Below are 9,462 nucleotides of genomic sequence, written 5' to 3' on the forward strand. Positions count from 1 at the left end.
TTTGCAGAAGTTTGTTAGTTTAATGAGGTCCCACTTGTCTATTGTATTTTTTTAAGGTGTGGGCATTTAGGGTTCTGAATGGAATTGGTTGCCAGTTCCAATTTCCATAAGGGTGTGTCCTGCATTTTCTAAGATTCTTATAGTTTAAGGTTTCACGTTTAGATTTTTGATCTATTTAGAGTTAATTTTTGTGTATGGTGTTAGGTAGGGATCAATCTTCTGCATGTGGTCAGCCAGTTTTCCCAGCATCATTTACTGAATAGGTTCTCCTCTCCCCAGTGGTTGTTGTTGGAGGATTTGTCAAAGATGAGTTGGTTGAGAAATTGAGGCTTTGTTTCTGGAATCTCTATCCTGTTCCATTGGTCTATGTGCCTGTTCTTGTATCAATACCAGGCTATTTTGATTACTGTAGCCTTATAGTAAAGTTTGAAGTCTGGAAGTGTGATACTGCCTGCTTTGTTTCTTTTGCTAAGGATTGTTTTGGCTATTCGTGGTCATTTATATTTCCATATTAATTTCTTTTTCTTTTTTCTGAGTAGGAATCTTACTGTCACCCATGCTGGAGAGCAGTGGCATACTTCCCACCACTGCAGCCTCGGCTTGCTAGGCTCCTGCAATCCTTCCACCTTAGCCTTTCAAGTAGCTTGAACTATAGGCGTGCGCTACCATCCTGGCTAATTTTGTTGATTTATTGTAGAGATGAGGTCTCGCAAGTTGCCCGGGCGGGTCTCGATCCCGTGGGCTCAGGCAATCCACTCACTTCAGCCTCCCAAAGCACTGGGATTACAGGCTGAGCCACCGAGCCTGGCTAAGGGTTTTTATCAAGAAAGATTATCCAGTATTTCTTAAAGCTAACTATGGAAGGCCTCCATCACATTGAAACCTTCCAGTTGGTTTCATAGATGCTGCCAAGGTCTCATTTCTGTGACTCCCTGAAGTGCCATCTGGTAGGTAAAGGGCTAAAAAGTGTTTCAAGAACACTGCTCAAGAAATCCAAGAAGACATAAACAAATGGAAAAATATTCCATGCTCATGCATAGGAAGAATCAACATTGTTAAAATGTCCATACTACCAAAGGCAATCTAGAGAGTCAATGCAATACCCATTAAGTTACCAACATCATTCTTTTCAGACCTGGAAACGACAATACAGAAATTCATATGGAGGCCAGGCACAGAGGTTCACACCTATAATCCCAGCACTTTGGGAGACCGAGGTGAGAGGATTGCCTGAGTCCACAGGTTCGATGCCAGCCTGGGCAACTTGGTGAGACCTCATCTCTACAATAAATAATAAAAAAATTAGCCAGGCATGGTGATGTGTGCCTGTAGTTCCAGCTGCTTGGAAGGCTAAGGTGGAAGGATCACCTGAGCCCAGCAGGTCAAGGCTGCAGTGGCGCAAAGTATGCCACTGCCCTCCAGCATAGGTGACAGAGTGAGACTCCTACTCAAAAAAAAAAAAAAAAATTCAAGAGCACGAGGCACAGGCTTGTTTGAGGGCTTCACCTGAGTAAATAGCCTCCCCTGAAAGTGCTCACTGTACAAACTCTTCCCAGAGTGATTGAGCAGATGCTTGGTGGCAGGCAGATGCCTGCTCAGTTTCTTCAACTTGTCTCTGGTACCTTCCTCTCCAGTCGGTGCTTTAGAAATGCTTCATTCCCAGTGTCAACTGAAAATACAACCCAAATTCCCTCAGTTAATATCTGTCAGGGAGGTCACACGAAAAGATTGCTCCAACTCACTCTTGCTTGTGGGCTTCCAAGGGTAAAATAATACAGCCCGTGTCTTCTCGGTCATGAGGAAACCATTGTCACTAAATCTCCCTGGGATGCTGCCCACATCCAACCAAACAAAGGGAGCGACAGCTGAGGTCTCCAGATCAAAAACAAATTTGTCACCTTGCTGAGAGATGAAAGCCTGGAAAAGAAAAAAATAAATGAAGTGAAGGCTAAAGAAACAGCCATATAGTTCTGTACACAACCAACTCCTATAAATTTTTTTTTTCTGAGTTGAAGGTTGAAGTCTCACTCTGTCGCCCAGACTGGAGTGCAGTGGCATGCTCCCTGCCACCGCAGCCTCAACCTGTTGGGCTCTGGCGATCCTTCCACCTCAGCCTTCCAAGTAGCCAGAACTACAGGCATGCACTACCACGCCTGGCTAATTTTTTTTGATTTATTGTAGAGATGAGGTCTCGTCAAGTTGCCCAGGTGGGTCTCGAACCCGCGGGCTCAGGCAATCCACTCACCTCAGCCTCCCAAAGCGGGGGAATACAGGGTGAGCCACTGAGCCTGGCTACCTCCTATCAGTGTTTATGAGAGCCTAATAGGGAGTGCATTTCCTGCAACTTTGGTCCTGCAACTGCCAAAGTCACATATTCCAAGCATAGTTTCAGACACATAATAATACATGGAAAATGATTATATGCTTTGGAAAATTACCAAATTGTAATCTCAAGCCAAGGACATATGTAGTCTCCAATTATTAAGAATATTTCACAAGAAGTTCAAAGTTTTTTATCTTTTACAGTTTTTCTGAGAATACTATCAAGAGAAGAAAATTTCTGCATAAGGGCTGGGTGGTTTAAATGACTTTCAAAGGATATATCTGGACATAGCTACATAGGCCAGTGTGGAACCAACATTCAAGGAAAAGATCCAGTGATCTAGAAAGCGGACACCAGACATTTACAAAGCCTCTACTGTTAGGGTTTCTCTCTTTTACTGCATAATACAGTAAAGTCACATTCAGATTTTTTTCTGAGTTGGGGGGGGTCTCACTGTCACCAAGGCTGGAGTGCAGTGGCAAGATCACAGCTCGCTGAGACCTCGACCTCCTGGGCTCAGGTGAGCCTTCTGTCTCAGCCTCATGAGTAGCTGGGACTACAGGGGCGTGACACCACACCCAATTTTTTAAAAAAAATTTTGTAGAGACGAAATCTTGCTATGTTGCCCAGGTTAGTCTTGAACTCCTGGGCTCAAGCTATCCTCCTGCCTCAGGCTCCCAAAATGATGGAATTACAGGCATGAGCCATGATGCAGGGACATTATTAGCATTTTTAATGTGTGTGAATGTCACATAGTATTAGCAAAAAGAGAAAGTGCAGTTTAAACCATGTAGGCTTTCACCACTGCCCAAGACACAGACATGGCTCCTGTTGCTAAGTCCTTCTTTAATGTTTCTTTCTGAGAAAAAGAATCCTGTAGGCTCCATTCCACTAAATTAGCTAATTAGCATCTGTCCAGAATGAGGATGAGCCCGTCCTCAGAAGGTGAGGATTTGTGAGCCTCTCTTAGGAGTGTGGAATTGAGTGCCACTTGGTTTTTCTTTCTTTCTTTTCATTTTTTTTTTTTTTTGAGTTGGAGTCTCACTCTGTCACCCAGGTTGGAGTGCAGTGGCACACTCATGGCCACCCTTACGTCTATCTGCTGGGCTTTGGCGATCCTTCCACCTCAGCCTTCCAAGTAGTAGGAGGTACAGGCATGTGCTACCACACCCAACTAATTTATTTATTTATTTGTTTGTTTGTTTGATTTTATTTTTTGAGTTGGAGTCTCACTCTGTCATCCAGGCAGGAGGGCAGTGGCATGCTCCTGGCCACTGCAGCCTCTACCTGCTGGGCTCAGGTGATCCTTTCGCCTCAGCCTTCCAAGTATGGAACTACAGGTGCACGATACCACGCCCAGATAATTTTTTTATTTATTGTAGAAACGAGGTCTCACTAAGTTGTCTGGGCTGGTCTTGAACACGCAGGCTCAGGCAATCCACTCGCCTTGGCCTCCCAAAGTACTGGGATTACAGGCTGAGCCACCAAGCCCAACCTACACCTGGTTTTTCAATCTCTGCATGTGTCATGCAACATGGCTTCTCAACATGCATACACGCCACGCTGCGGGGTCTCACGTTATACATGATGTGTGACAAAAGTTCAAAGGGTAATTTTAGTAATTACACTTCAGCCTTATACACTGCATGGTGTCATTCAGGGTTCTGTGTTATAAACAAACAAATGAACAAATGTGTGCATATGTCATTTCCTACAGATATGTTTCACATCAGTTGTTATGGGTAACTTAGATTTTATTAGGTTACTACTTCATTATTAATTTGGGAAAAAGTATGTTTTTCCATTGTAAAGCCTCTTTCAAATAAAACGCAAGGACTAGGTGCTTTATATGATTATTTCTAAAGTAAATGTGGAATATCCTTCTAAATGAAGTAAGTGTAAGACAAATTTATTTCCAATTCTTATGTGTAGGGGGGAAAGGAAGGAAAGGTTTTCAGTCAACTAGGCAAGTTCCACATTCTCCAGCTGCACAATTTTTAAAACACATCCTGATCATCCCATTTTTTCCCTTGGCAATCATAAAGAGATTTGATGATTGAGCTAATTTGAAGCAATAAATCAAAGACAGAAGAGGAATATTAATAGATTCCACTTGAAAATTCAAAATTAGAATGCTTCAACTGGGCTCCAATGCCTCCCAGCTATAGGACCTTGAGCCCGTTGCTTCACCTCCTAAACTGGCTTTCTCCCTTGCAAAACATGAATGATACCACTTCAAGGTTGTTGTGAAAGTCAGAAACTATGCAATAAAGCACCTAGAACAGAGCCTGGAAGTCAGTCGAGGTGCAGTCAGTGGTGGTGACTTGACCTCCTCTCCTACCACTGCCCCAGCCCAATAAGGAAGGGTGATAGGACAAAATGAGTGGTGGTAACAGAACACTCTGACAAATCCTGGGTCAGAAATAAAAACCATTTGGTCTTTGCTTCTACTAGGAAGGAATCAGTCTTTCTCAGGCCTTAGGAAAACTCAGTGCCAAGGGGGAATGTGTAAACAGTGTGATGCAAGGCACTGGCCCCAAGAGCAGGAGGGCTCCCCAAGGTCACAGGGACTGCCCCACCTGTGCTTACAGTGATATGTGCCTTGCGGAGCCCCACGGCCTGCTTCAGTGAAGACAGGAAGTGGTAATTGGATGGGCTCAAGAGTTTATGGTCAGCTGAAAGGAAAAAGGAAACCACACAGCCCTCCCGTGTACAGTTCCCACATCTCCTGAGTAATGAGGACACCGGCTCCTTATAGAGGCAAACAGCCTCTCCTGCTTTCATCACAAATGGTCCAGTCACATGAGAGCACAAAGGCTTCAGGGAGTGCCAAGTATGGACTCGCACCTAGGGAGATGGAAAACAGAATAGAAACAGGCATTTTTGGTTACTATTTTTTTTAAGAGAATAATAGTAACAATAATAGCTGAAAGTCAGAAAACTGAAAGAGACTATGAAACTTAGGTTTTAACGCTGGACCCTCAAAGTACTAGTTATGTGACTAAGTGACCCAACTTTTCAGTCTCCGTTTCTTCAAATATAGAATAATAATGGAAGGTGCAGTACCTGGTACATTGTAATTATTCCTTTTTTTTTTTTTTTTCAGTTGGAGTCTCACTCTGTTGCCCAGACTGGAGTGCAGTGGCTGCTCCCGGCCACCGCAGCCTTGACCTGCTGGCCTCCAGCGATCCTTCCAAGTAGCCAGAATTACAGGCATGCGCTACCATGCCCGGCTAATTTTTTGATTTATTGTAGAGATGAGGTCTCGCTGCCCAGGCGGGTCTCGAACCCGCAGGCTCAGGCAATCCACTCACCTCAAGCTCCCAAAGGCGTAGGATTATAGGCTGAGCCACCGAGCCCGGCCATTGTAATTATTCTATAAATGTGACCTATTTCAGTGTTATTCAGGTCCTCCAAGCTAGCTACCCCTGACTTTGAGATTCTATCCTTTTTTTTATACTTGTTTGCTTTAAATACAAATTTATTTTTCCACATGCCCATTCTGAACAGTTTCACTGATTTTCACATTAACATACCATTTTTTAACCACTTTTTTTGTAACATTAGGACTATTCCCAGCCTTTCATAATTATAAACAAACTTACATAGAAGTGGCACTTGACACTTTATATAATTTGCTTTCATTTAGCTATTTTATTCACTACTTATAGAAATCCTTTAAGAAGATAGATGGGTATAATTTCACAGAAGAGGAAACTGAATAACCAAGACATGAAAAGTTTTGCTTACGGTCACATAATAAATGGCAAAGTTTTTTGGTTTTTTTTGTTTTTGTTTTTGTTTTTGTTTTTGAGTTGGAGTCTTACTCTGCCACCCGCTGGGCTCCAGTGAGCCTTCTGCCTCAGCCTTTCAAGTAGCTGGAACTACAGGCGCACACTATCATGCCCGGCTAATTTTTTTATTTATTGTAGAGACGAGGGCTCACCAAGTTGCCCGGGCTGGTCTCAATCCACTCGCCTCAGCCTCCCAAAGTGCTGGGATTACAGGCTGAGGCACCAGGTTTGGCCAATGGCAGAGTTTTAACCTATGTATATGCATTCTGACTTCAAATAATTTCTTTTATTTTTCAAAAACAACTAAAGAAATAATCTAGAAGTCTCCTTCTCTCTGAGAAAAAATTCCAGGTAACTTACAGTGAGTGTTGTGGTATAGTCCGAGTGAAGGTCTGACACACCATACACATGGAACACATTTTGATTCTCAAAGCCTACTGGCAGCAGTGGTGCAAAGAAATGCTGAGCGAAGTAATGAAGCATTTTCCACTTTCCTCCATATTCTGAAAACAATTAAAAGCGTTAGAAGATGGGCAGGGTGAAACAGTCAGTCACTGTCCAGCAGCCCAGCTGTATGTGGCCTGTTAGGCACCCAGGAAATGAGTGTGTGAAAGGAGAGTCAGTCGTCGAGGGCACCAACAACTGTGAAGGGCACAGAGCATTTTGAATATTGGTCATGTTACTATCACAACATCTGGGTGGGGCAGGCATTATCAATCCATTTCACAATGAAGGAAAAGGAGGTAGTTCATTCAAACATGCTGGAGGCAATATTTTGAGCCCAGAGCTGACTCATAGCTAGTACTTTCTCATCTGCAATTCTGCGAAGTGAGCCAATGCTCCTTTTTATTGCACACATGTGAAGAAGGAAATCAGTAGTTACAAACATTCATTTATAAGGGTTACTTAGAGCTGGGGCACAGTGACTGAAGCCTGTAATCCCAGCACTTTGAGAGGCTGAGGCAAGAGGATTGCCTGAGTTCAGGGATTTGAGACCAGCCTGGACAACTTGGTGAGACCTTGTCTCTCCAATAAATCAAAAAAATTAGCCAGGTGTGGTAGCATGTCTGTAGTTCTAGCTACTTGGAAGGCTGAGATGGAAGGATCGCCTGAGCCCAACAGGACAAGGCTGTTTGGCTGTGAGCATGCCACTGCACTCCAACCTGGGTGACAAAGTGAGACTCCAAATAAAAGAAAAAAAAAGAGTTTCTTAGGCCAGGCACAGTGGCTCACACCTATAATTACAGCACTTTGGGAGGCAGAGGCGAGAGGATTACCTGAGCTCAGGAGTTTGAGACCAGCCTGAGTAACATAGTGAAACCACGTTGCTACTCTACAATAAATTAAAAAATCAGCCAGGCATGGTGGTGTGTGCCTGTGGTTCCAGTTACTTGGAAAGCTGAGGCAGAAAGATCACCTGAGCCCAGCAGGTGGAAGCTGCGGTGGCCATGAGCGTGCCACTGCACTCCAGCCTGAGCAACAGAGTGAGAGACTCCAACTCAAAAAAAAAAAAAAAAAAGAGTTACTTAGAACCCAAAGTTTTCTTTACCCATAGGCACAAAACCCACTGAGCAAACCAAGACAACCACTATGCAAATATGGCTAACAAGGCCAGACTGGAGGAAAACATCCAAACCAAAGACAATGCCACTTCCTCAAATACCATCAGAAGTTGTCAAGAATCTATAGAATTCTGTCTTGTTGGTATGTCTAGCATGCTAAATCTATAAACTTAAAAAATCTTTAAGTATCTTCCTTTCTCAATATTCCACTATTTCAGAAGGAAGGTCCTTTCCGATAAAGCACTGCATCACAAAACAACTTCAGGAAAAGAGGGAAACAGAGAGAGAGAGCGAGAGAGACAGAGAGACAGAGGTCAGAATGCACAGTGCAAGTTGTTGAGATGGAAGAATGTGGTTTTGAAGTTCAGATAAAACTAATTTCTTTAGGTTTCTGCAAAATTTCAACTCTCAGCACCTCAATCCCAACTCAATACTTCCTTATAACAACCATGACAGGAGGTGGGGAAGATGGCAGCCGAGCCAGTTGGACTATGCAAGTCCCCGTGTGAGTGAGTGTGTGTATGGAAAATTTTGTGTACATGCTGGTGAGCAAGTGGGCGTGTGAGTGGTTAACTGAGTGAGAGCTAGGGAGCTAGCAGCCAGGGCTCTCCTGGTGCAGTGGCTGGTACCACAGCGTCTGGGCTTGGACTCTAGCGATTCCCGGGATACAGAAGCTGAGCACCATTTCCTCTTTCTTTTCTTTCTTTTTTTTTTTTTTAAATCAACAGCCCTCCTTGGCAAGAAAACACTGGGAGAGACTGTCTAAGTGGGGCTCGTGAGCGGGTGGCCAGGCCCCTTGTGCAACAGCAGGTGCTGCAGCTTCTCTACTTTGTCCCTGGCTCTTCCCAGGTCGCAAAAGCAGAGGATCATTATTTTTTCAAAACGGGCAGAAGTTTTCCTTTGGAAAAGCAGCAGGGAGACACTATTGCCTCAAGCGCTCCCTCACCATTGAAGCAAGGTTGGGAGAGAGACTGCTCCCGACCTTGCCTCATCACTTTAGCACCTTGCAGGGCACTGGAAGGGGCTGCAGACGGAGTCCAGAGGCAAGTTCCCACAGAAGAGGACAAGAGAGGCACCCCACCACCATATTGAAGGCGGAGCAGGAAAGTGCTCCACCTTGCTCGTTAAGGACCAATAGTTCAGATCTCTGTGACTGGCAGATCAACTACTCAGGGCTTGATCGTGGCCAAAAGGGAATATCCTGAGAGCACAAACTTCAGAGAGACCTGACGAGTGCTGACTTCCAGGCGCCCAACCCCCTACCCTGATCCACCACAAGACAAAGGGTGTGACCAGAAAAGGAGGAGGAAGAACTCTAACAAGATCAGTGTTTGTTTTTGCGTGTATGTGTATGTGTTCAATTGCTTTTGCAATGGTTTCTGCTTTGCATTGTCATATAGAGTGGTAGTGGGTAGTGGGTGCCAGGGAACACATACCACAATAAGTGAACATTTTAATTTGCAAGTGGTATCTGATTCCTAGTGCCCCATCCTCCACTTTATTCAAATTTTGAAAACTACAAGAGACAGCAAAGCTACCCATCCACCATCCTATTTCAAAGTAGAACAAATACAGAGCCTGGATCAGGAAAGAATAGAGGCCTGAGCAAACATCAGAAGGGAAAGTCTCTCCCACTGACACTGAAAAACAGAACTAAAGAGAAAAACAAGAGATCTGTCACAAATGAGCAAAAACCAAAGGAAGACCTCAGGCAATTTCAAGTGTACCAAAGACAAAACTCCTGAAAAATCAGACCTTGGTGCCCAAACAATGGAAGTCACCA

The 9,462-nt window shown here is 44.0% G+C and overlaps 1 protein-coding gene across 1 annotated transcript in view; it reads right to left on the reverse strand.

Moving 5' to 3' along the window:
- Positions 1-1,480: 1,480 nt before the first annotated feature.
- The window catches only part of MANBA (mannosidase beta), a 101,301-nt gene continuing 93,319 nt past the window's right edge, over positions 1,481-9,462 (reverse strand). Inside the window, exons 14-16 of the mRNA XM_008072083.2 lie at positions 6,478-6,620; positions 4,913-5,170; positions 1,481-1,917 (exon numbers count right to left, since the gene is read on the reverse strand). Of these exons, the coding sequence (XP_008070274.1) occupies positions 1,693-1,917; positions 4,913-5,170; positions 6,478-6,620 (626 nt within the window). The 3' untranslated portion in view covers positions 1,481-1,692. The remainder of the gene's footprint in view (positions 1,918-4,912; positions 5,171-6,477; positions 6,621-9,462) is intronic.

Source organism: Carlito syrichta, unplaced genomic scaffold (assembly GCF_000164805.1).
Source record: "Carlito syrichta isolate Samal-C Ts95f unplaced genomic scaffold, Tarsius_syrichta-2.0.1 Scaffold314844, whole genome shotgun sequence".
Taxonomy (NCBI): Eukaryota; Metazoa; Chordata; class Mammalia; order Primates; family Tarsiidae; genus Carlito; species Carlito syrichta.